At 32.0% G+C, this 27,643-nt stretch overlaps 1 protein-coding gene across 3 annotated transcripts in view; it reads left to right on the top strand.

The window, feature by feature from the left end:
- The first annotated feature begins 94 nt into the window (after nt 1–94).
- LOC144849501 (GDP-mannose 4,6 dehydratase-like) overlaps nt 95–27,643 on the top strand; it is an 80,916-nt gene continuing 53,367 nt past the window's right edge. For all 3 annotated transcript variants that reach the window (XR_013613979.1, XR_013613980.1, XM_078706429.1), the window contains exons 1-5: nt 95–254; nt 10,237–10,281; nt 11,463–11,550; nt 16,780–16,889; nt 21,627–21,819. Coding sequence is in view for 1 of the 3 variants with exons in the window: in XM_078706429.1 (XP_078562555.1) it covers nt 165–254; nt 10,237–10,281; nt 11,463–11,550; nt 16,780–16,889; nt 21,627–21,819 (526 nt within the window). In the remaining 2 variants the exon portion in view is untranslated. The remainder of the gene's footprint in view (nt 255–10,236; nt 10,282–11,462; nt 11,551–16,779; nt 16,890–21,626; nt 21,820–27,643) is intronic.

Genomic DNA, 27,643 nt, shown 5'->3' with positions numbered 1-27,643 from the left:
TATTTGCAACGTATGACCTTTGACATGACATGTGTTTACAAACTTCACAATGTGAGCATGCAGCAAGTAGTAGCCAGGCCGCACGGTTGTGTGGGCAGGGCACACACACCTTCAACCACGTCCACAAGTCGCGCGACTGACTTGCTCTGTGTGTATGTTGAAAGATGGCAGCTAACATAAAGGACATGGACATTCCCACAGAAAGCAAGACAATCACCATGAAAACTGCACTTATAACGGGTATCACTGGTCAGGTAAATTTATATTTCATTCAGTTTCAGGCCTTGTTTTGTTAGGCCTGGTGGCTGTCTATCATGTGCACACCACGAAACGAAAGTTAGGGGCCTAGCTAGCTAGGCTACTACTACTAGGAGGCCTAGTACTACTACTAGTACTAGACCTAGTACTAGTAGTACAGTAGTACTAACCAGGCTAGACTACACCGACTACGCCTAGGTCGGGTCGTCTTGTATTAGGTCTAGAGGCCTAGCTAGCCTAGCTAGGCCTAGTTAGTATAGCCTGCCGAATGATATTAATGAAAAGCCTGCTTATTGTTATTATTAGACTGTAGTATCTAGCTAGGCTACTACTATACTTACTAAATACTACTAATAATAATGGTGTCAGATGAAATTGGTCGCGCTTGAAATCGGTCGCGATAAAATCAACATCCGGTATTTTGTATGGAGTGCCACTAGATACGCTTTTTATCGTATTAGTTACGTTTGATATCGGTCGCGTTTTAGTTTGGGTGCGCTAATTTGTATGGGACGCACTAGATACATTTTTAATGAAAACGCTCATTATGTTTTTAGTTAATTTTGAATATAGAATTTCTAATAATACTAAGTATTAACATTTTTTTTTACCTCGATCGTTATTATTTTTTAAGTACAGTAAATATAAATATTTATCTCATTATTTATAAATAATTTGTGTTTTCATTTTATCTTACAGGTGTCAATGAATAATTGTAATGTGTTCGTTTAGAAAATCGTTTTAAAAATGTTTTATTGAATATTGCTTAAGTTTTTGAAAAAGATTGGCATGCCACTGTTTAAAGTTTTGAAAATGTTGAAATAATTTAATAGTTAAACAAGTAGATGCGCGCGCTTATTGCATATTTTTTAATCACAGTTAATTACGAAACTTCTATACCTGCAAGTGGATACCAGCTCAATGAGGTTTATGCAATAAAGGAAGATGATGCATGACGATGATTTTTACGTTCGATATCCGCCACTCTGACGTGAGCATGGTTTTAGTATAATAATAATAAAATATATAAATAATATGCCGTTATAAATCAATCTACCGTGCCTATACAATGATGTACAATGGTGGATGTGAGAATAATAATGGATGGATTGGATAATAGGCAGGAGGCCTATAGATGTTTCAAATTCAAATTTCAGTAGCTCGTCTTTTAACGATCCGCATATAATAATCATTTTTACTAGAAACTATTTTAAACATTAGAAATAAAAACATACACATGATTTGCCTCAACAAAATACCGGAAGTTGATTTTATCGCGACCGCTTTAAAACGCGACCGATTTCAGACGCGACCAATTTCAATGTAAACCATAACAATGCTATATTTATTACTAAATAAATACTATAATTATTGTATATATTATGCACTTGTCAATTGTATGACCCATATATGACCCCCGGGAGAGGTGCGTCATGGGTGCGTCATTTACAAATAATTACTGATGCAGGGGTGCTGCCGAATGATATTAATGAATAGCCTAGCTTATTATTAGACTGTAGTATCTTTATCTAGCCTAGGCTACTACTAGGCCTATACTTACTACTAATAATAATGCTATAATATTTATTACTAAATAAATGCTATAATTATTGTATATATTATTATGCACTCAATTGTATGACCCACTATACGACCCCTGGAAGAGGTGCGTCATGGGTGCATCATTTACAAATAATTACTGATGCAGGGGTGCGTCAAAAAAACCTAGATGGTACGTCAATGAACAATGATGGGTCTGTCCGTCATTTTACCACCTACCATATCATAAACAACATGGTCCCAGTGCGTCAAAATGGGTGCGTCATGGTAACCTAAATAAAAGTAAGTCACATATTTGGCATGGTATTCATAAGGTATGATGCATATCGGACAAATGACGCACCACTCCCGAGGGTCATATAGTGGGTCAAACAAATGACAAGTGCATTATACCCTACTCAAACTAGATTAGCCGCTAGGGTAGTACTAGGCGTAGCAGGGGCGCAGCCAGCGATGAAATCAACGGGTGGTCAATCGATAATTATTGAGTAATTTGCGAGCGAAGAGCGGGCAACAATGGGCCCCATTCGCCTTTGGCAATCTAGATCATTTGAATCAGTTTACGCATACAGAAATATCACAATGTTAACACTAATAATAAACTTCAACAAAAAGCAACTCTCATTTTCATATTCCTGCCAAACATACAACCACTTTTATTTATTTTTTTTTTGACTTGTTTGTTGTTTGGGTAGAGAGGGTTTTAAACCAAAAATAGACTTTGACCTGATTCACCCTGCGTACCCCGAACCCGACTACACGATGCACTATGTTTCTCAAGACATAAACCCAACGTAAGCAAATGCATTTAGTAGTAACCTATGCCTAGTAATAATGATTAAAAAAGTAATTTTTTTGGTTTTTGGATTGCAAATACAATCTGTGATTTTGGGGAATGCGATAGAAGGTATTAAGTCTAGCTAACAACGTTGATAGAATCATTTTGTTGTTAGAGACCACCTCAAACAGGTTTATTTGCTAAATATTGCCCAAACTTGCAGACATATGTTATTTTGTGTTTAAGTACTTCTTTAGTAATTACTTTAGCGCTCCATACAAAATATTAGAAGTTGATTCTATCGCGTCCAAGATAAAACAAATATCAGTCGTAAACCGATAGGCCTACCTATGTTTATTAACTGCTAGAATCTATATGCACTTTGCACAAACAAAATAGAAAAAAAAAGTAACGGACAATTCTCATAACTCTTACAATCATACCGTAAATCTTCTAATTGTAACCCTGGGTTATTATTCTTTGATAGTTTTTTAGGGTGGGTTACTATTAGAGTAGTGGGTTATTATTACTAATCTTAAATTAGGCACCTGAAAATAGTAACCCACCCCCAACTTTTCCGGTCAGCAACTCATAGCAAAATAAAAAAACAGTAGGAATAAACAAATTTGGGTGAACTCTAACTTTATTTTAACTCATAAACACTTAATCCTTCCCCACTCCCAAGATCAACATGCATTATCTCCTTATTTTCAAAATACGGCTGCATCATCATCAAGTTTTTGTGACTCTAGAGAAGTGGGTTACTATTAGAGTAGTGGGTTACTATTAGAGTGTGGGTTACTATTAGAGTGTGGGTTACTATTAGAGTGGGTTACTATTAGAGTGTGGATTACTATTAGAGTGTGGGTTACTATTAGAGTGTGAGTTACTATTAGAGTGTGGGTTACTATTAGAGTGTGGGTTACTATTAGAGTGTGGGTTACTATTAGAGTAGTGGGTTACTATTAAAGTAGTGGGTTACTATTAGAGTGTAGGTTACTATTAGAGTGTGGGTTACTATTAGAGTGTGGGTTACTATTAGAGTGTGGGTTACTATTAGAAGATTTACGGTAAATAAAAATATATTATATAGTATACAGTAGGTGTTATCTAGGAGATATTATACTATTAGTATTACTAGTCATGGAGAGTAAAAATTTTAAAATTAATTTCTGACATTTACAAACAAGCAACCATATTTTCCTGTAATTGCGATTGCTATTTTAAGCACTTATGATTATATTGATGCTTAATATTGGATGTCAAGTTGACGTCAAGATGGATATATAATTCTGATTGAATCAGGTTTTATTACTATGACAATCTTTTTCATCATTGACTGTCATTTCCGTTTGATCTCGGAGATACTGTATTCTAAGACCTACTGTACCTAAACATTCGATTATTATCCAGTACAGTGTTATTAATAATAATTTAATATATTATAAAAAAATAAGATCCAATTCAATACGGTAGCTGTGTTGTAAAATAGATATTATATTAATTAAGTCAACATTCATTATGTACAGTAAGCAAGGGATCGTCTCAAAATTATTCAACTACAGTACAGTTACTGCAGTAAGTACATTTTTTACTGCACTAATGTGTGATTTATTTTTGTTTCAATGTAGATGTTTATGAGGCAGTCAGAAATAGTGTGTATGATTACTGTACTAAAAAAAAGCTTGATAAATAATTGCATCAGTACTACACTAGACAGGTTAAAGTGTAAAAAAATGTAATAACTGCAGTAGAATAATTTTTTTTTCCTCAATTTAAATACAATTAGCATAATTACACAAAATCACTGAATACTAATTGAATAAATAAATATGTCCTTTGAATACAGAAATTAAAATAGTTTGGTGGGGCTGGCTGATTAGGGCCTACATTTCGCTCGGTAGCAATTTGGTTTCTGGTTTAGTTTGTAAAACCAATAGAAAACAAAGTTGGCAGGTATGGTATGCAGTACGCTACCATTATTCAATCCTGGACCTTGCTACAGTTAGGCAAGTAGTAGGCCTAGGCTAGTCCACCTGGCAGGCCTACTAGGATGGGCCTAGTAAAAATGAAAAAAAGATATCAGGCACACTATTTTTACAGTAGTAACCTGCCTAGTAATAATTAAATATTGTATTGTAAAAACAATAGAAAACAAATCTCTGAAATAACAATTAACATGTAATGTAAATCTTATGTAATAAATATAGGCATAGTCTGAAAAAATTGTTTAAATTTTAATGTCACATAATAGTTTCACTTTGAACATAAATTTAATCAAAAACAAAATGTATTTACCTGAAAAAACTGTAATTTAAAGCAAAAGATAGTCAAATTGGCTGCCAGCCAATGGGTTTTTGGTTGAATTTGACCATTTATTTTGTAATTTTATATGAGAAAACATTTTATTTACAGAAGGGATTAACTTTATTAAAACTACAAAATAACCTGTTCAAAGTCTGATTTAATTAATCTTCATTTTTCATGTTTTTGGTGGATAATACATCTTTAAATAGCATAGCAGAATCATTTACTCACATCTATAGCTACATCAAATCATATAAAAATAAGTACATACTTAATTGATTTTCTTTCCATTTTCTGGTAACTATGGTAATATTCAAACACAAATAAAGCTTCGCTATCATTTCACAAAAGGACAAAATATTGCTAATAAATAATATATTTTTTTACAGTAGAATAGAATGTACACACTTATAAAGAAAGAAACAATACCCAATTTTAATTATATTATATTTTTTATATTTCACAATTAACTAAATGTATTATATAATATAATTATTAATAGCACAATAGCTCAAACAAAAGTTGAATCAATTAAAATATGGCAACTTTTGTTATCCTCCGACCAAGTGGAGAAAAAATATTTAAAAAAAAATGAACCACAAAAATGGCTTTGACAAAAATCAGAAAGTTAAAATGCTTTTAAATATATTTACTAGAAATACCTGTAATTCCTTAAAAAAATATATATTGTAGACCTTGGAATGGTTTTGGATAATTTAAATTGTACAATGATCAGTATTTCAGTAATATCTTTTTGATTACCAATTGAAAGAAGGTGTAATTGTAGTATACCTGTCAACTGTCACCCATAATGCATGATTCTCGCGCATGAGGGCTGACTTTCTTTGCCTCATACTTACAAATATTCAGAAAAAATATTATTTTTAAATTAACTTGCCTGTTTTGAAGAAAAAATAGCCTAGGACTCACTGCACAATATTTAATTAATTTGAACATACAGATTAGCGTAGGCCTATGTTTATTTGTGTTTTATGGTTGTTGTATTACAGGAAAGCCAACTCATTTGTTGAAAAATTACATATAGGCATGCTATGTTTTTTAGGTTTGCAGGGTTTATCAATTATGTGATATTTTACCCAAAAAAATAAGTATTAAAACAAACATTTAAGTACCAAGTAGTGAGTTGTACACTACATGATTAAATTAATTTTATATTGGTTCATTGGGGTTTGCTATGTTTTTTTAGGGTTTGGGGTTTTTTAGCAAAAACCAGCACAAAAGTTGTCAGTCAGGATTTTTGTGTATTTGCTATTGAAACAAACCAAAACACTCTATAGAAACTAAACTAAATAAAATACTATTAAGTGTAAAAATTTAAGAAAAGTCCTAGACTCGTACAGGAGTTGAACTCAAGACTTCTTAGATTAAAATCCGACATCTTCCCAGCAAACCAGATACATCTTTTTGGTACATTTGGTATATTTCAGTATTGTTTTCATAAATTTTTTCCTGGACACAGAATAGATCCGTCATAAGATACATAAACATATTGTATTGTGAATGCAAATGTACAGTACGCTATATTGAAATCTCATTAACAAAACAACTTATTTATCATGTTTAATTGCATTTCCGGAAGTTTGTCAGGCTGAAATTTGAAACCGAAACCGTAAATTCTAACAAATAACACATTGCACGACAAAGAGTCATGTTTTTGTTGGTTGTCGTTGTATGTCTACATTGTAAAAGTGTTGATTTAGTTAAAGCAATTGGCAGACAGCATGAAACAACAGGCTTTAGTTGAGGAAAGCGGTAGGAATTTGGCCGATATGAGAAGCAATACAACAAAACCTTATCCAAGAAATGGTTAAAAAAATGCTACAGTATCATAAGCTACAGTATGAAATGCCAAAAACATGAATTTATTTATTTATGGTCTGAAAATAATGGAATAAGTACTCAGAGAAATTATAAAATGATAAAAATATAATTTTAGATTATGCTAAATAGATAAATATGTTTGCATTATCTGCTTTTGTATGGTACAAATATTCTGCTAAGAGGGAAGTATTTATGATATTGATATGATATTTTGTTTATTCACCATCAATAGATAGACTACAGAAAAAATACATGTGTGTAGGGTAGCATAACAAATATCTCAACAGCGTTTCTAAGTTCCAATTACTGTCCCTCTTAAATATTTCCATATAGGGAGGTGCCATGTTTACAGGGTATATGTTCGTGGGCCTGGTAGCGCAAGTATAGGAAAATATGGGGAGGTACAGCATTTATGGGATATATTTCTGAGGGGCAGGGATTTTAGTTATACTGGATGCTAAGCTTATTGCTAAAGTGGTCCTACCTTTAAATCAATGGAAACTAGTGGCAGTGTTATCGCAAGGGTTTTCGAGGTGTTAAATGCTTTTGAAAGTCTCCATAAAAGTACATATACAGTAGTTACTGTAAATACACCATGTTATGAAAAATTTCCGTGGGCGGTGTCTAACTAAATAGTTAAGCAACATTTTTGTACTTGTTGTTCACTGCCTTTTAAAGTTAATTCGTTTCATTCTTTTATTAAAGGTAGTAAGTCGTATCAAATGTCGGAAAGGAACCTAATCCCTTCTCAAACAGAGGTTCCGAATCTTATAGTACAGTTCCTGTTGTATTTTACGCCATGAGTATTTATAATCAGCTTGTTCTTTTTGTTCAAGTCTGTAGGTTACTGGGGGATCGTTATCAATGGTAAAGCATGAATTCAGTTGCCTAAATCATAATGCGGCTGTGTTAACTCCAGCTTAATAGTGTAATTTCCGGCTAACTAGAGGTGCAATTTACCATGACTTTTATGTGCGATAGTACCATTTCCTGCTGTCTCGGGGTGTAATTTAACAAAATCTCTTTGCCACAGGCTCTACCATTGGTCTTGAATACTTGGTATCAAATTAGAAGTCCCTTTGTTAAATCCTGAATTTATTACACCTTATTTATAGAGGGTGACCCTAAACAGCGTATGCTGACAATCAGGGGCCCTCTTGATGAGTGACAGTGTGAAGTACACCATGGTAACCCCCTACTCATCTCGAAAGATTTACCAGGTTCTTTAAAATAGTGATTGCTGACCAATTTAGATGAAGGTTGCAATATGTGTAGTCAAATAAACCCGGATTTGTTTTATTTTTACTTTCCAGTTAGAAGCAAACAATACCTCTGTGTAGTCATGTATACAGTGGACAGGCTGTTCAACAGCAACACGCTCAGGATAGATACAGATTCTTTGTGGGACAAGCTATGCGGTTTTTGCTCCTCTGTGTGTGGCCTTTAGATGCATTTTTAGATAGAGCAATCATTTTTGTCACCTTATAAAAATATTCTCCCCATTCAATGAATAAAGTTATTATTTGGATACTGAAACTCTTGTATTCCCTTTCTACTTTGGTATCAAAACTGTTTTAATTATGAACGCATACAGTGAGATTTATAGAAGTACTGGTCATCAATACCTTATATTTCTGTAAGACTAACTGTCCCTTTAGGTCAGTTAGCTTTGTGTAATGCCCTAGAAAATTGTTTTTTACTGCACCTAATTCTAATTTTCTAAAGTTGGTCATTAAAGTAGGTCGCATGTTCAATTTTCTATACTTCTTGAGAAGTGGTACTGTATCGTATAGCTATGGCGAAATATGAATAATAGAACTCTGAGGTAGTGATGTAGTATTTTTAAAGATGTATAGTCCCCTGAAAAATTAATTCTTAAACATTTTTTTTGTTGAATATGCTATTTTATTGTCACATAATAGTTGGATAAAAAAAAAATTATTTACCTGAAAAACTGTAGGCCTAATTTTAAAAATATAGTCGATAGGTTTTTGGTTGAATCTATCCATTTATTTTGTCATTTTGTGTTTTTTTCTTTGGAAGGAAGTGATTATCTTGATCTTCATTTTTGTATGTTTTTAGGGACAATACATTTTTGTAGTTCTGAAAAGAGTTTCGATCAATATACAGATCAAGATATCAGTATATTGATCTATATTGATCGAAATGACAGAAGCTCAATAGTTCTTTTCAGAACTAAATATATGTATTGTCTATCAACATATTGTTTTCGCCATGCAAACCTCCAAACAATTATTAATAATGAATATTACTATGGTGATTCTGATCATGAAAATTTAATAATGTTGATTTTATTAAAGTATGAAAATGCCAGACTGTTTACTCCTAGAAGGTCAAATTCAAGGAAAAAATTCACCTGCCTTGCTATCATTTCTTCTATCTAACGTTACTTTTACTGTACATTGACACGGAGGTGTAGGAGAGTTAATTGATCACAAGAGTGCAATATGTCGGTTGCAACTCTGACATGATTCGGATCGGAAGTTTAAATCTTATTCTATGCAGGTGCAACTCTAATGTGTGTGAATGCAGCTTATAAAAAAGAATTACAACCACTTTTAACCTGTGTCCACACTGGCAAAAAATGAAAATGTTTTATTATTTTGTATAAGTACAGTAGTACATATGTACTGCGCCTATAAACAATCACTGATTGGATATTATATGGAGCATTATAAATTATTATTGGCTTGATTTATCAATTACATTATCTGAATGTTCATATTACTGCACTGTATTATACAGTATAATGTACGCAGATTTATGGAACAAGGAATTTGAGACCATAAGCGATATCAAATCCAAGATCATATCGTGAGAGTGAAAATAGGTATTTTCCTGTGCGGTTTTTTGTGTGTCCACACGTAAGGGATCAACACCTCATTTGTATGACAACCTTCCAATGTTTGCTTTGTTAAAATATAACCTTTCATCATTCACCATGTCATTAACACACTGTGTCTTCCTACATATGATGAATGTTTGTTTGTAGAGTTGAATTATATTACAGTAATACTAATAGATTTTTTTTTTTTCTAAATGGCAAATTGCGTTAAAACACCGGTTCAGGTCACCAAAGATAAGCAACATTGGGCTTTCTTAGATTGGTCACCGTCTAGGGACATTGGGTGCTGTATAAACCAGAGTGTGATTGCGTAATGATAATGGAATCAGACTAGCATATGATAGGCATGGGTTTGAGTCTTCCATTGTACCATGATGCTTTACTCTCAACTCTCGTCCTTCAGATTTGACGTAAAGACATACAGTACACGTTAAAGAACTTGGTACACTACATGGAAACAACAGGGGATTGTCTCCCGGTGTGCTGGTCTGAGTAGACTGCTGGCTGGCGTGAGTTCATAGAGCGCCAAATTTCCTCAGTTTCTAGCTAAGCTTGAGGACAATTTCAAATACCTTTACCTTTTCATATTGTAAAGTTATATTTTGTCATTTTCTATGTTTTTCAGGATGGTTCCTACTTGGCAGAGTTCTTGATTGAAAAAGGATATATGGTAATGTATTATTTTATGTAAAACACAATAAATATGTCTTATTTTAAATAATAGGAATTTTAAAATGAAAATAAAGAGCTTTTAAAACAACATACTTTGTTTATGTAAGAATATATATATTAGTAAGAAACTAATATTAAACTGTATTCATAATTTGATGTTGTGATTAATATCAAATTTGATGACTTTTTTGTCATAAATATCATATATAATTATACTTTAGCTTTTACAAAGGTCAAAGGTTAAACAAAGCACAAGTTTTTTATTTCATCGATTCGCGCACAGGAAGCAATTTGCATAGTAATACTTGGCTGCTTTATCGTTTATTTCGGTCTTGCCCATTTCAGGTCATTTAGTGCTTCTGGCGAAGGTGATTAATCTCTATAAGAGACCACATTTATGACACGGAAAAAAAATTTACAGAAAGACACTTGTCTGCTTTGCAATTGCGAAGCGATTGTTCTTGGTGTGAAGCAATAGCGTGACGAATACTTTTCACCTATTCTGTCTCGTTTGTTATTCTAATTCAGAATTTAAAATTCTAATTTCTACAGCTACCGTAGTAAATCGTAATTAGTGTGCTGTTAGCTATTCTAAAGATATTGTGTTTCTGAAAATAGATTTATCATTAACAAAATGTTTTTAAAACGAGTTGAAAGTTTGACATTAAAACCTTTACAGAGATGATTAAAAGCTAGCAAAAAATAAAATTGGTTTTAAAAATGATAAAAAAGTCAAATTCAGAAATATTTAAAGAGACTTAACCATACAATTGTTGACATTTGTAAATATAATGCATATATTACTTTAAAAACATTAAACCAGATCATTACTTGTGCTAAATTGACGTTTTATGGTTAATTACGATAAAAAGAGAAAAACAATGCACTACCTAAGTAGCTTGCGTTGAATGTCCTCTTGTGGACAATCTTGGGCCTAGCTTAGTTTTGTAGACCTAGCTGGTAAACATCGGTAACGTACCTGGAGTTGTCTAGTTGCTTTATTAATTGAACAAAGAGAAATATAACATTTTAGTATTCTTCTTTACTATCTTCATGCAGTAGGACACCCATATTAAGGGCACACTTGGTTTGGCCCTTAAGGTGTCCCCTTAATAGAGGTTCTCCTGTAGTTTGAATAATCAACTAATAAGATTTGTTTTATATTGTGTGTATCAACAGGTTCATGGTATTATACGGCGATCTAGTTCCTTCAACACAGGCCGAATCCAACACTTGTACAAAGATCCTGCTACACACAAATCTGGAGGTTAGTAGGCTACAATAATCAGTGGAGTACGGTGAAAAATATTTTAATTATGCCAACACATGTAATAAAACACACACTATGGGCAGCCATTAGGGCCAAAATAAAGGAAATGTTGAATTTATCGTACAGTGAAAAATCTATTGTGAAAGAAATGGAAGCTGTCAATGGGTGCGTTCAAGCGACACACCGTGTTATTAACCGTGTACTGTAACCGGTAGTCACCTGGTTTTACGCTGCGGGTGGTACACCCATTCGAGGGTAAATTGCATGTTCTCCACAACCGTGTACATTTTTTTACCGGAAGTCGTAATCGTAATGTAGCCCATCATCGCATGCTTTGTTTACAAATTTCCACAGGCTGATCCACGCGATCGATGATACAGTCTTAATTTTTTTTATGATACAGAAAATTCATTTTTGTAAATTACCATTTGTTTGATACACGTGTGTCATAATTTATGGAACGTTACGGTATACACCGAATCTTGCCAATCTTCATTGTTTTAAACACCGTGCTATTCCGTCTAGTTTCGTCTATTTACTGCTGGTAGGACTGTTTTTGTTGTCTTCCCATAATTAGTAGGCCTTGTTACAACCGTTAATGTAGAAAACGCCAGCTAATGTCGAAACAACCGTTAATGTAGAACAACCCACCGCTTATGTAGTAAAACCTCCAGCTTATGTAGAAACACCAACAGCTTATTTAGTAAATAAAAATCAACACCAGCTAATGTAGAAACAGTCAACAGCTTATGTAGTAACGAAAATTGCCTCCCAGCTTATGTAGTTACTATCGCCAGCTAATGTAGAAAATGTTATATATTTTACAAAAATGTCTCATTTATGTGCAAATAATAATAATCTGGGAATTAACCGGTACTAGCACGGATAATTGTTGTGCTCGAACACACCCTATGGGTAGCATGTAACACAACACACGCTATGGGTAGCCATTAGGGCCAAAATAAAGAAAATGTTGAATTTATCATTTCATTCCTTATGACAATATTTTTGTCTTTACTCCAACATTCTTATTATTCTTATCTATGAAAACGTGTTTGTGTTTATGACCAGCATCAGTTAATGTTATTCATCAGCACAACATTATTTAACGTACAGTAACCATACACCATCTACCCAAAGTGCCTTAACTCTGTAATGTTAATTTAAATCTTATGTTATGCTAGTGATATCAACTAAACCCCTTTTTGGTACCTAAACATCGTTATTACTGTTTGCTGGTTGATATGTATCATAAGCTGAGATATGATGATTTGATAGTTGGTGCTAAATGTCATTTATTACATTACCATTCTCTATAGTATAAAGTAGTAATCTATACAGTATATTTCTTAATTATGTTTAATAGAAATAGAATAGGACAACAATATTTGAAGTGCTGACCACTGAAAGATAAAAAAATTATTTTTAGAACTGTATGACTTTCTCATTTTGTACCCTTCGATCTGAGAGGCATTCGTAATTAAGAAGGTTAGTAAAATCTTACCCTCTATTAAAAAGTATTCATAATTAAAAAGTGTTTAATAATACTAGTTAAAACTCTGTACAATCTGTATGCACAAACCTATTAAAAATTAAATTCTTTAAAAACCATATTAATCCGTTTTTTATGCAAACTGTAATTTACAAAATGGCTGAATAAAATGTTTGTAATTGAGAAGTACAGTAATAAAAAGCCTTTAAGATAATACTTTATCTTGGTTGCTGGAATGTTCTAAACATGTAAATGTTTGGTCGAAAACCCCATGATTATCATCAAATAAACTCCATTTTTTCTATAAAGTACTACTATCAACCTTATTACAATGCAAAGTTAAAACCAACTCTTTTTTTTCATATGCATATGTAATATTATGTGACAATAAATTGAATCTTGAGAAACCAGAATTGGCTAAATTTATTATGTCCGATTGTTTAGATTAAAAAAAAAATTAACAGATATTGTAACATTATTTATACGGTATAAACAATGAACAAGAATGTTAACAAAACCTAATGTATTCTGATGATACTGAATTATATTAAAAACAAAATGAATAATTAATATTTTATATCTGCCTGATACATTTATTCATTTTCGCAATTTAATAAAATCATAAATTTTGAGATTATTTAATTTGTATGCTATTTCTGTCCAAAATATTACCAGCCGCTATCTGTGTAGTTAATGTAAATATCAAGGACCATATGCTATCATTTATTAACATTGTTTGTATGCATTAGGCATCTACATGAGTATGACAACTGGTCTGTCATTTAAATAATGACGTTATTCCACTGTCAACTTTTTTTTAACCATAATTTGACCTGAATTTTTTCCAGTCAATTTGGACCATCTCATTCTCAGGTTTTACTCTAGTAAAAAATATATAGTTTATTATATCTTGGTTATGCATGCATGCAATTTAGACCTAGTGTTGTTCCATCGTACCATGCTGAGAGTGTTAAAGACCATACTATGAAAGCCCAAGTGGTATAATGGTAGGATGTCAGCATATCAAGCAGAAGATTCCAAGTTCAAATCTCATGGTTATGAAGGTTTTGCTCATTCTGACAGATTTCCACTAATCTACAGTATACTGTTTCAAAATTTTTACATTTTCTTTAGAAAAATAGAAATTCAATTTCAATTTTGTTCGTTATATAAGAGAAATAATTAACTTTTTTGAAATGCTTATTTGAGCTGATCGTTCTCCAGTCAATTTTGTTTACTTCAAATTGTTTTGTTGACAATTAGAAAATGTCAATTTTGCATTTAACTAGTATACAGTAGGTGATTTCTGTTTTCTATAAATTGTTTTTATTTCTATTTTAAATTTTTGTACAGTGCTTAATTGTTTATTTAATTTAATTAAATTTGATTTGTTATGATTGTCAATTGTATGACCCACTATAGCCTACAACCCCTGGGAGAGGTCATACAGTAGATGCATCATTTACAAATACGTATTGATACAGGGATGCGTAAAAAAATACCTAGATAGTATGTCACATCAATGAACAATAGTGTGTCAATGTCCGTCATTTTACCATGAACAATGCGTCAAAAATGGGTGCGTCATAGTCACCTAAATGTAAGTTACTTTTTTAATGCAGGGGTGCGTCATGGTATTCATAAGGTATGACGCACATAGGACAAATGATGCACCTCTCCCAGGGGTCATATAGTGTGTCATACAATTGTCAAGTACATTATATTTGTAAAGATTTTTAGGCTTACATTATTTTGTTTATTAATTATTTGGTTAGGGTATTAAATTAGGATTAATAATTTATCTGTGCTACATTATTACTTTTACTTTTTTGTTTTATTATCAAACAGATTTCTCGATAATGCCTCTGTTGTAAATGAAGATCAATTAAATATTCAGTATTTATGAAAATGACTTCTAGGTATTATGTAGGCTAAGTGCATTTCACACCTGGTCACCTATTAAAAACCAACAAAGCATCTTTATACCACCGGATGTCATCTGACAGCGGCGTTTAGCAAAATAAATCAAAGTTTTTTTACAAAGTATAACTGTAGGTCTTTTGTAATTGGTCATAATTTAGTTTTTTTTTTACTAAAATAAATTCTTTAAATATTTCTTATTTAATTGCTTCTTGTTTTATTGTTTCCATCTTAATGTTTTTTTTAAATAAAAAGCAATAATGATAATTATAAAGCTCTGTCTACACTATCAAATTTTATGTGACAAAAATATGGACATGATGATGTCATATCACTACTATATTTGGGCATATAACTATCATATTTGGGCACATCACACTGTTTTTGTCAATTTTAATTTGATAGTGTAGACAGAGCTTAAGAGCATTGCATCCTTCTTACTGTATATGGACATAAGTAGACCTATATTGGTTTTCTATTTTTCATGTCAAAAATCTGTTGCATTTTGTATTATAAGCAGGCACCATTTGAACATAAATTATGATTTGTTTGTACTTTTCTTACACTATACCTCTATGTAAAGGCATGTAAAAAGTATTCATAATTTTTTTTCTTTACTGTTTTTTCTCCTTCCATTTAGCAAGATTTTTTTGAATGGCCTAATCATAAACAATGTAGTTACTGCAGTAATTCTGCAGTAGAATAATCTTAACATGGTCATAAGCTCATAAAATATTCTTCCCATTCAATTATTAAAATATTATTTATATTCTTATATTATTCATTACATTTTTAATATTTTTAAACATATTTTAATACATTTATATACAGTATTAAAAAAAAAATTTCTATTTAATAGCAAACTTTTATAATCATAAGTTGTCTAAAAATATATTGCTTTTGTTTGTGTTTTGTCACGTAAAAATATAATTAAGTTTAGAATATTTTTACACTAAATAAATAATTGATGTTGTGAATTGGACATTTTATCTGTTTACAACTTATCTTATTTCACATTTAATATTAAAATTTAAATATTTATTTCAAACTAATTTTAAATTAAATTATAGTTTGTTAATAATATCAGTACAAGTGTGTACATTGTGATATTTGAAGTTAACCATATTACAAAATTTGCAGGCGGAAAACAAAGAGGTTAATTCATGAGTGGAGTTGTGTCTTTTTTCATGTTTAATATTAAAATTTAAATATTTATTTCAGACTAAATTTAAATGTAACTATTTGTTAATCTCTGTTACAAATTTGTTTATATTTCAATTCATTTAATAGTAAGTTTGTAAGATCACTTTAGAATCACTGGTTACAACGCTTTATTATTGTATTCATCTATTGCAAGGCGTCAACATACACAACCCACTCTAATGCTTTGTTCTACTTTAAACAATGTTTTTTCTCATAAAATATTACGGAAATTATTTTAGTGTGAGTGTCGTAGAACAGTATTAAACCTTAATTTTTTTTTCTCATGTTGGATGAAATGCATTATGGTATTCTTAATACATGTAATAACAAAATACATGAATACATTCCTGTGATTTGATTGGACAATTATGGGTCACATGGCATACAATAGTACGCACTATTTAACAGTCTTTCAATAGTACTATTTTTCGCAAAAATAAAACTTTTTCTCATACGAAAAAAATTTACGACCATTAATGTAATTTTGAACGTAAAATCCAACATCGCCGGCCTATTTTTTAAAACAATAATAACAAATATTGACACACTGAACTCCCGTTTCATTCATTATTTGTATACTAAAAATCATGTGTGGATTTTATCTTCTACAGCTATGAAGCTTCATTATGGTGATTTGACAGATAGTACATGTCTTGTGAAGATCATTAGCCAAGTGCAGCCAGACGAAATCTATAATCTAGGTGCACAGAGCCATGTTAAGGTGATTGCGCATTCATTACAATTTGCGACTGGCACTGCACATCATGCCACCTCTCCGTATAAGGCATTGTTTTTCACAATTGTGGTGTTGTGGTTAAACGATAACAGGATTGATGGCATCATGAAACAAATAAGAACCGCACATACAAAGGGACATGTGTTTAAAGTTATTTTGAATGTTTCACAAGCCATTTCTTTCTTTTATTTACCCAAAATAAATCATAAACATGGTAAACAAAAACAACATAATATATATATCATGAGAAAGGCTAAACAAAACTAATAAAGTTAAGCCCAAACATTGATTATATATAATATAATGATATACATAAAACATATTTTTTTCTTGCTAAAACTTTCTCTCAAATAAATAAACAAATTATATTCATTCATTTCCTTTTAAAATTCAGTTTTTGTTAAAATCCGTGAATGATATGGGATTCCACAGCATTGCAAACGAAATATAGAGTGTTGTTTTGTCCAATATTTGTACATTATATGTGATCTTGTTGAATAATGAAAATTAATGAAGAAGAAAGATTAAGAAATAGTCTCTGGAAGTTTATCGTGTATACTACTACAATTAATTTTACATTACAGGCTAACAAATATAATGTAAAATAAATTTTCATATTTATTATTATATTTATATTATTCATTTATTTATTATACTTATCTTAATAATCACTAATAGTACATTTATTCAAGCGCTAGGATAATAATAAATGACAATAATAATTGTTATTATATTAATACAAATACTTCAAAAACTGTTCACGTTCACTTCCCATTATTGATTATTTCAGTAGACGGTTAATAGTTTCTCTCATACACATACTTTACATTGCAATTTTTATCCTAACAGATTAGGATGATAAGCCTACTCTACACAGAGTGAAGATTTATTTGTGTGTGCAATGAACAGATTTATTGAGAACATGAGAGTGGAGTGTTGCGGAATGATTTAATGTATGGATTGATAGGGGATATGGAAACGATCATTTTAATAGCAACTATCTAATAGATACTATGAATTCTATAGATTAGTGTTAACATAATGGGATGGAGGTAATTTTGCAACGTTCTAGAGTACGTTTACAAGGTCATTACACCTGCGTCAGAGAGGAAACAAATGTTATTGATAACTTTAACTTTAACAGTTTCTTGTCAAATCGATGTGCACCATCTAATTAGTGTAATCTGTAAGTGTTTTTAAATCCAATTTGTATGATACAATGCATTAAGTACAATTAAGACCTTACTGTGTTCAAAATGAGAGGAGCTACGTTACCCTCAAATAACGTAAAATGCCGGGCCCCAATGGAAACCAGTTTTTAACTGTTTGGGCTACCCTGGGTAAATAAATGTAATAATAATAATAATTCTGATAGACCTGTTTGTGAAATTGGTTTAAAAAATACATTTTTTTTGCCAAAAGTTGCTGCCCTAACATAGCTACCCGAATGGATTTATATGTATATATATGAGTGTGGCCGAGCAGTTAAGACAGTGGAACCGTAATCCATAGCCATAACATCGGCAAGGGTTCGAGGCTCACTCGCTCCATGGTTCTGGTGGTAGAACAAGTCTTCTCGGATAAGGACTATAAACTGTAGGTCCAGTGTATGCATATTGCTCGTGTGCACTTTAAAGAACCTAGTACATCTTTCGAGACGAGTAGGGGTTACCCCGGTATACTAGTTCACACACACACACACTGTCGTGGACAGACGTAGTGGCGCCGTAGTTGGCTGGCGATGACACGATGTGACCCTTAGGGGAGAAGAATGTTGTTGAAAAGATGTAACATCTAAGTCCACAGTGCCTTTGATCACTTGTTGCTGGAATTGGCGCTTTACAAATTCGTATATTTATATTATATTATATTTATATCGTGCTTTTATACGATAAAACTCGGTGTCAAAGCACAGTGAACTTGTTACACATACAACAACTTTTATCTCTCCCTAGAGATTCACTGGTTTCAAGTACACACAAGAGTGCACAGTGACAAGCCTAATTTATACACTGGACCTCCATTTTTAAGTCTTGTTCTAGCACTAGAACTGTACCTATTTGGTGGGTGTGGTCTTCGGCACCTCTTAGCCAGACTATCTTTAAGGTCATGATCGACCACTGATTAGCTTTGTTTGAGCCTGAACCTAACATTGAAGATAATCGGATATCAGTGTCTCAAAGTTTATATAGACATTTGATGCTATTAGTGTAGGTGTTAGGTGGTGCAGGTATACAGTAATGAAATAGATGTGAGTGAAATAATGCCAGAAAATTACCTTTAGAAAGAAATAAGACTATAGTCTCAAAAATAAACCAACTTTCTCATTAAACAATGAAGAATATGCTTTAACACTACACTGCGTTCAAACCTCCAATATTATTACACCCTATAATTTCTTTGGTCCAGAATTTGTCCCCTTAAATAGTGGTTTTACTGTAATTATATCTGCTTGTAGTGACACTGTGTGAACATACCATATCATACGCCAGATATTTCCAATTCACATTATGTCAATTCAAATTTTAATCGTTTTCCTATTAGTAAATTCTATTAATGATAAGTCTTTCCTTTCCCTAAACCAATGCTTACAGTACCAATCCAGTATTATGTGTTCAAATCTTTTTCATTATCAAAATTTTGTTCAAGCCACGTAATGAGAAACCCTGGCTTTAATTCTTATCGGATAAATACACACTATCGGATGTGTGCTAAAGTCATTATATTTCTTATAATACGTATGCGTTTTTCTATGGGATATTGGTAACGACAAACAACATGCAAATACTATAATTTGAACTGACAAACGATTTATATCATTGCGGCTAAACAAACATAAATCATTGGAAATAAAATTTAATTATATCAAAGGATCTACTCAACAATTAATACAGAAACGACTTTAAAATAAATACTTGAATGACATAACAAAAATTCAAGGTATCTGTTTATTCATTGTCAGCAATCTGAAAAATTATATAACCTAATACTGTTAAATACATGTTTTCCATAATTTATGTTATTTAGATTAAGTTTAACGACATTTCGACGTATTGCTTAATTAAATTATAAACCTTTAGAGTATATAAAGATGGTCCCTGGTATTTGATTACTAAGACACTCAACTAAGTTCCGGTGTTAAATTATTTCTTTACAGACCACTTCCTTGATAGAAATACCGTAATACGAGGATTAACATATGGGTAATGATGTTATTGACAACTTGAAAAACATGTGGAAACATTAATAATGTGTTAATTGGAATTTGAACCCTGATGTACGCTTAACAAGGGTACTTGTTTAAACCCACCCTCCATAGGATACAGTTTTGTATATCCCATCCTAAATTTGGCAAAATTAGTATTTTTATTTGATGTCTGGTGATTGTTAGTACAAAGTCAATATTTTGGCAACCTGATTTTTAATGGTTCAACAATAAACGGTCAAGTGAGTGAGAGGAAAGAAACAAAAAACACAAGAAAGCCTACATAGCTGTACAGCGTTCTGAGTTTGTCCAAAATGTATTTACTGTATATTATTAGTTTGAACCCAGATGTATGCCTTAGCATAAATGGTACTTGTCTAAATGTGGCATGATTTGATGTAAGGTTATATGTGAGGACCGGTGGATAGTCTCTTGACTGTTTGGAGAGCCTCTTGACTATATAGACTTTATGGAAAGTGTTAAAGTTAATTGTGTTTCGGTTTTTTTTGCTATATTTTTTTTATATCAATAAATAATAACAGTAGATAAAATTGATGTTTTCCGTTTAAACATAGCTTTTAAAGCACATTTAATCCCATACCCCTTCACATTAAACATGTTGTTTGGCAATAAAAAGATTACTGTATGTAAGAATACTGTTGTATATTGTTTGTATAAACTGTATGCCAGCGTTTAGGGTTGATACCATTCACATTGAGTTCCTGGAATCAGTCAGTTGTTTAACCCCAATGTTTCAAACTCCGGAGCTGTTTGATTTTTAAATCACCCCAAACAATTAAATGCTTGTGTTAAAGCTTCAGTATGTGCAACCTCCAGAGTGCCTCCATTTTTCTTTGTAGGCGATGTGAAAAGGGTACATCAATGTATTGTTGTTTTTAGTTAGTTAGACAAAAATCACCTAGCAGCATATTATGTTCGGTCAAACAAATACAGTTTGACCAAAACTGGACATCCATGGGCTGGCCCAAAAAAAGTCAAATGCCGTAATAAAAACTTTCGTTCTATTTGTTATTGTTATTTTTTTGTAATAAGTAATAAGGTATAACATTGTGTGTTACAATCACATACCCTATTCAGTCATGCATACCATATTGCGAATGATTTGGTGGTAATTGTATTTGTAATTTTGTTCATATCACTTTGCTAGTTTTACCTGAAAGCTCTGCAATTTATATCTGGCTGTTTTACTTTATCGTTTTGATTTAGTTTTTGAATTCTTTTATTTGTATCTCCATCTCTCATAATTTGCCTTTGGATTTCTCACTTGCGTTTCTTAATTATTTGAAGCTTACTGTTTAAAGATTATCTCTAAATACTAATCCACAGTTCTCAAACTTTTGATTAGAATATAGAGGGCAGTATACTATTTTGTTGGTAATACTGGAGAAATAACATATGCCTACATTATTATTGGATCTACCTCATTCACCTAATATAATGACCTAGAGAGCATACATTAAATACATACAAAAATAATACTTGTTTTTGTATTACAGGTTTCTTTTGATATGGGAGAATATACAGCAAACGTAGATGGTGTTGGGACACTTCGTCTTCTTGACGCTGTACGGACATGCGGTCTTGATCAGAAAGTACGGTTCTACCAAGCATCTACAAGTGAAATGTACGGAAAAGTTCAGGAGATTCCACAAAAGGAGACGACCCCATTCTATCCACGTTCTCCCTATGGTAAGTTTTAGACATTCAAAGTAAATATTTCAATTAAAAGCGGTATGACGTGGAAGGTGACCAAAGTAAGTTGAAAACATTAAGGCATTGTCATTTAATGATTGTTCAACTTGATGACTCGCAATTTTAAAATTTTTATATCTTTGTCTTTTTATGGTTTACTTATATGTTCAAGTGCAGTATATGGAGAGCCATCTCGATAGTGCTTTGCACTCATGGCAATCCTCAGGGTGCTGCACCGCTGTCTTGTTGTCATGTATTTTTGTGCCTGAAAATTGAATAAAATAAATAAATAAAGAAATAATAAATATTTGGTAATCATAAATTTTCACGTTTTAGTTTGAATACCCAGACAGGCAACTTACGCGAGAAAACTAAGAAAACAGTATAAGTCCAAATGAATGCTAACTGTGCCTTTAGGTTTAAAATCATGTTTAAAACCTAAAGGGGAACAACCAATATATAGACTATAAAATATTTGACATTTAACTGTATGTTGTTTCTCTCCGTGAATTAAATAAAAGTACAAATAAATCTACAAATTAAAAATTATTAAATTTATTTTCCTATCAACTACACTCAATTCATACTAATACAAAATTTAAAAAATGGAATTGAAGGTGTATAATCGACAGTAACAATGCAACCTTCCATTGTAGACCTATTGTATTGCAGAAACAAGTCCACCCAGCATTGTTCTCTCCCATCTACGAATGGTAGAGTCCATTATGGGTGGTTATTGGTCAGGCAGATACTGTATTATCTATTTTGTACTGTGTATTGTGATATTTTGTATATTTTGTAAGATCATTTTAATCCAGACCTTTTTATTTGAATTGCCCCGTGTGGGATGATTAAAGAATTTTGAATTGAATTGAATTGAATTGAATATGTTGTGAATATCAGATACGATGTAATCGACTCCTAATGAAATCTTGTAAATTTGGTTTTATTAATGATTTATGTATGCAAGTTAAATTTAAAGGAATCTAATCTAACTTTTCCAATTTATACATTGTGAAGTCTCCCAATAATTATGGGAAGTTCTCTATAATTATTTCATTGGAAAGAAACAATTTGTATTATAATAACCTATTGTTTGAAACAAACATTCTTACTATTCAATGTTTGTTTCAAACAACTTTCAAACAAGGATGCATTTTCAATTTTATTCACCGTGGCTGCATTATTATGCAAATTAGTTTCCATAGAATTGCTGTAGTTAATACATTATTTGTTTTTGTCTGAAATTTGTTAAATTTGGTATACTTTGGTGATGTTTGGACACTTTTTGGTCACTCCCATTTTCATATTGATCTGATCGATGGCTTTGACAGATAGTGATCACATCGATATAAAAGTTGTAATTTAGACTTCAACTTTTCATTTCGCTTAAAGATGTATTGTCCCTGAAAAAATAATTCTTAACAAAATCTTTGTTGAGTATGCCATTTTAATGTAACATAATAGTTATCCACTTTGACCAAAAATTGGATCGAAAAAAAATGTATTTACCTGAAAAAAACTGTAATTTAAAGCAAAAAATGGTCAAATTGGCTGCCAGCCAATGGGTTTTGGTTGAATTTAACCATTTATTTTGTGAAAACATTTTTTTTCTTTTTTTTTTCTACTGAAGTGATTAACTTTATTAAAAGTCTAATTTAATTAATCTTCATTTTTCATGTTTTTGAGGGACAATACATCTTTAAAACTTTTGAGAATTAAATCATGCCGTTAACAAATGGAGAAAAACAAGAACGCTATCGTCAGAAACTTAAAAATACAGGTAAGTATGACGAATACCTGAAGAATTAAAATAATTGAATGAAGGAGAAAAGAAAGAATCTGACCATCGTCCAGTTGGTAAATCTATGAAGAGCAGAACGAGTTTGTCAAAGAAAGCCGTTACAAAAAGAGGAATTTCAGAATAATGGCTATACAGAAGAACATTTGGTTACTGCTGGAGTGGTTAAAGAAACGTACCTTTGAATTTGATAGAAAAACGTGGTTCAGAGCTTTGATTTGACACAATTGTTTAACCAAGAGGTTAGGCTAATGTGCAGAGTTCAAGTCCCTTAAAACTCCTATCAATTGGCTTCTTCAATAGGTAACTGTTGCTTGTCTAATATCAAAGGTTGAAGAATCTACTACAGTAATTCAGGAATCTTTAACTCTGCAACAGTGTATTTGCAAGTTAAGTAAACAACTTCCAAAGTTCTGGAGATACCCACAAACATTTGAATCGTCCACACATTCATTAAAAGGAAACTGTGTCTGTTCTTTGTTTTTATATTAGTAATTTTTGTACAAATTCTGCAATTCAGCATTTTATACTGCAAAGTATATTTTTTTATTGATTGATTGAATAAAGATACCGAATATATAAACAAATACTTTTACTGTAACAAGGTGACGCTGATTCCTGTTGTTGTTCATTCAAGTTGACTTTGGAGAGAACTTTTCAATTATTGAGCAAAATGAAATCCAGAGTTCACATTGGTGTTCACCATATCTTGCTAGCTTGCTTATATCACGGCTTAGGGAATCTCAAATCCTACACTGTGACAAATTAACCCACAAAAAGACTATGCATCTTTTCCTAACTTCTTCATAAAATATATTGTTCGAAGGTTTGCATGGCGAAATCTAGACTTGCTCCAAGTCTGTATTTATTGTCTTTTTTATGTCATTCCACACGTCATCGTTTGGATTTTTTTCTGAAAATACAGACTTGTGAAACACGTATAGAAATCGATTTGCAGACTGCAAACATCCGATAAGAATGGCGTAGGTATTTGGCTAAATGGGGCGGGCGGTATGTAAATATGGATTTCGAATCAACCAATGATCATTTTGTTTAAAAATGAAAAGATCGAGTACGTACAGTGCTGAATGTACGATCGAGACTGATCAACTGTTGAAATATAAAATCGTGTTGCCAAGTTGTTTTGTTTATTAATTGTCTAGGCCTCCTTCGTAGGCCTACTCAACTCGTACGTAGGCCTATGACCTGCCATAAAACGTCAATAAGGTACATACCACCATCGGCACACAACAGAGCTACACCACACAGACAGGACAGGCTAGGAGGACAGGGTCTGGGTGGGAATTAAATAATCTCCGCATAATAAATCCATTTAATGTTTGATTTGCGGAGAAGCTAGCCTATCATTATCAAGAAGAGTTTTCATGTTCTTGGAGAAAATTCCATCAAATGTTTACGAGACTACTAGGCATATAAAATCATTTCTAGCCTTCAGAAACTTTCATCAATGTACAAAAGTACACATGTGTGTACGTCTCCACACATTGTCTAAACGTAACATAGCGCATGCGCATCATCTTAGTTGTTGTGAGTCTTTGAAATTCTAGACTAGGCGAAATCAACTGTTGATATAAAGTTTGCAGTACACCACGTATATTAGTTCTGAAAAGAACTGTTTCCTGACGTTTCGATCAATATGCTTTGTTCGTCCTAAGAAGCGAGAATGCTGAGGACGATTAAAGCATATTGATCGAAACGTTGAGAAACTCAACAGTTCTTTTCAGAACTATACGTGGTGTACCGCAAACTTTATATCAACATTAATCATAAAAGATGTCAAAGATTTATGCCCAGAACTTTACTGCCATTTGTTCCGATGGATTAAAAATATAATGCAGTTCAAACATAAGCGAGCATTGATGCTTTTATTTAAAAAATGAAAATTCATTTTACAGGTAATTAAAAGTAACTTTGCAATACACATTAATGTTATTTGTTTTACATTTTTAAATAAAGTTTATAGTTGTACTGTATATTATGTTTGAAAAAGTAAAATTTTTGAGTTTCATTATTTGGTGTTTGCTGCCCTCTTTTGTTCAAATTGTTATCTTTGTTCAGTGATTTGTGGGTATGCGTTAAAATGGCATGTATGACATTCATGTTTGTGTTTTCGTTGCTTTTTAGTGATTCAATACTATCATTATAGTATTATTATTTATCAAGTAATTTTCTTTAAAAAAAGGTACATATTTCAAAGGATAACTTTCCAGTTTAATTTACCACCTACGTAATTTTTCCCCCTATATCATTGTGCAGACTAGTCATTGGTATAATGACCATATACATTTTAATAATTGTTAATGTTATATAATGTACCACCTCTTTAAACCATCACCTTTCAAAAATTAAACTATATCTTGATTATCAATCCAGTGGTCCAATCTATTAGGCCTGAGAATTAATATGTAAGTGTGGTCAAAGCAAAGAGAGTGCTTGATTTGTAAAAAACAAGGCCATATACATGGCTGCAGTCGCGTGCTCAAGTTAGTGTTTACCAACCAACCAACATAGTGAGTTGTAGAGTTGCATTGTATGCGACTAAAAATACATCCACAATCGTATGCAAATGTAACGCAGAGTACTAAGGCCCCTGGTTTAGCACTATTGAGGGGCCCTCTAACACTGGGTAGTTGCATTGGACTACTCATGCTCTAAGGCCCCTTAAGCTCTGGGTTTAGCTAGTTAGTGCTTATACTGTAGTCATTGTCTACATGCTTTGCATCATTTTGGAGACCCACTTGATAGTTTGATTAAGTTCGCTTTTGGGAATCCTGTCTCTGTCTATTGTTTGTTATTTTTTGTTATAAGTATGTGAGACGAAATAAATGAAATGAAATGAAATCATCTATAGTAAATAATAGGTATTCCTGCTTATTTACATGTTTCCTTATTTAATTCTCAAATATGATATAACTACAGTCTGGGGATCTGGAAATCAATAATGTTAAATCAAAAAAAGAAATACTTAAACAGAAGCTCTTTTAATCTTTATCATTATTGAATGAAATGATTTGTAAATGGTATTGTATAATTGAAGTTTAAGTTGTCTTGTCATCTGTGTAAATATCTATCTATCTATCTTGGCATAGTTCATCCATATGTTGAATGAAGCCCTCCTCATAACCTTTCCATTTCTGTCTAATTCTTGCTGTTCTAGTCCATGCAGCCATTCCAATGTATGTTGTTAGATCATTTCTCCACCTTCTTTTTTGTCTTCCTCTTTTCCTCTTTCCTACCCTTGCCATTCTATTAATCTGTATGTCCATCTATTATCTTGAAATTTTGCCACGTTCCCAGCCCATCTCCATTTTGACTGTCTTACTTTCTCCATTATATCTGTAACACCTGTCTTTTTTCTGATGATTTTTCTGTGTATACTGTATTTTATTGTTTTTAATGTTTTTTATGTTAGCATTCAAAACACATTGTTATGGAAAATACAAATTACTAATATAATTAATTTTAAATATTAGGTGATTTTGGTTATTATTGATTAATTTTAAATATTAAAATTAATCTTGATTAATCTTTGTCTTTTATTAATTTCATTTGATTTTAATATCAAGTTGGGCAAAGATTATGCTAAAGTTATCGATTGTGACATGGTTGACTCACCGTCCTACGTTTGCGCTTCACGTTATTGATTCGCTCATGAACGATCGGCATTGTAAAAACATGATTAACCATCAAAAATAATATCATCACTGCTAACTGCCAATGAAGATGATGAATTAGACTTGATAGTCCAGCAAAAGTATTTAGTATGTTATCTTTAGCGTTATCGTCATCGCTTTAAGATGGCGTCGAGACATGTAGTCGGACACTTATTAAGCGACTGTCGTTTAACTGAGCGAATGCGTTGTTTTTTTAACCTTGGCTATATCACACATTCACTTAATCGAGTGATAATACTGTTTACTAATTAATGAAAATGAATCAAGTTATGAAAAACTTGATTTCTTTTCTTTATTTTGATATGATTTCAAAAATTGCTATCAT

Source organism: Antedon bifida, chromosome 8 (genome assembly GCF_963402885.1).
Source record: "Antedon bifida chromosome 8, ecAntBifi1.1, whole genome shotgun sequence".
In the NCBI taxonomy this organism is placed as follows: Eukaryota; Metazoa; Echinodermata; class Crinoidea; order Comatulida; family Antedonidae; genus Antedon; species Antedon bifida.
Note: the sequence above shows the minus strand (reverse complement) of the source record. Positions and strands in the feature narration are given on the sequence as shown.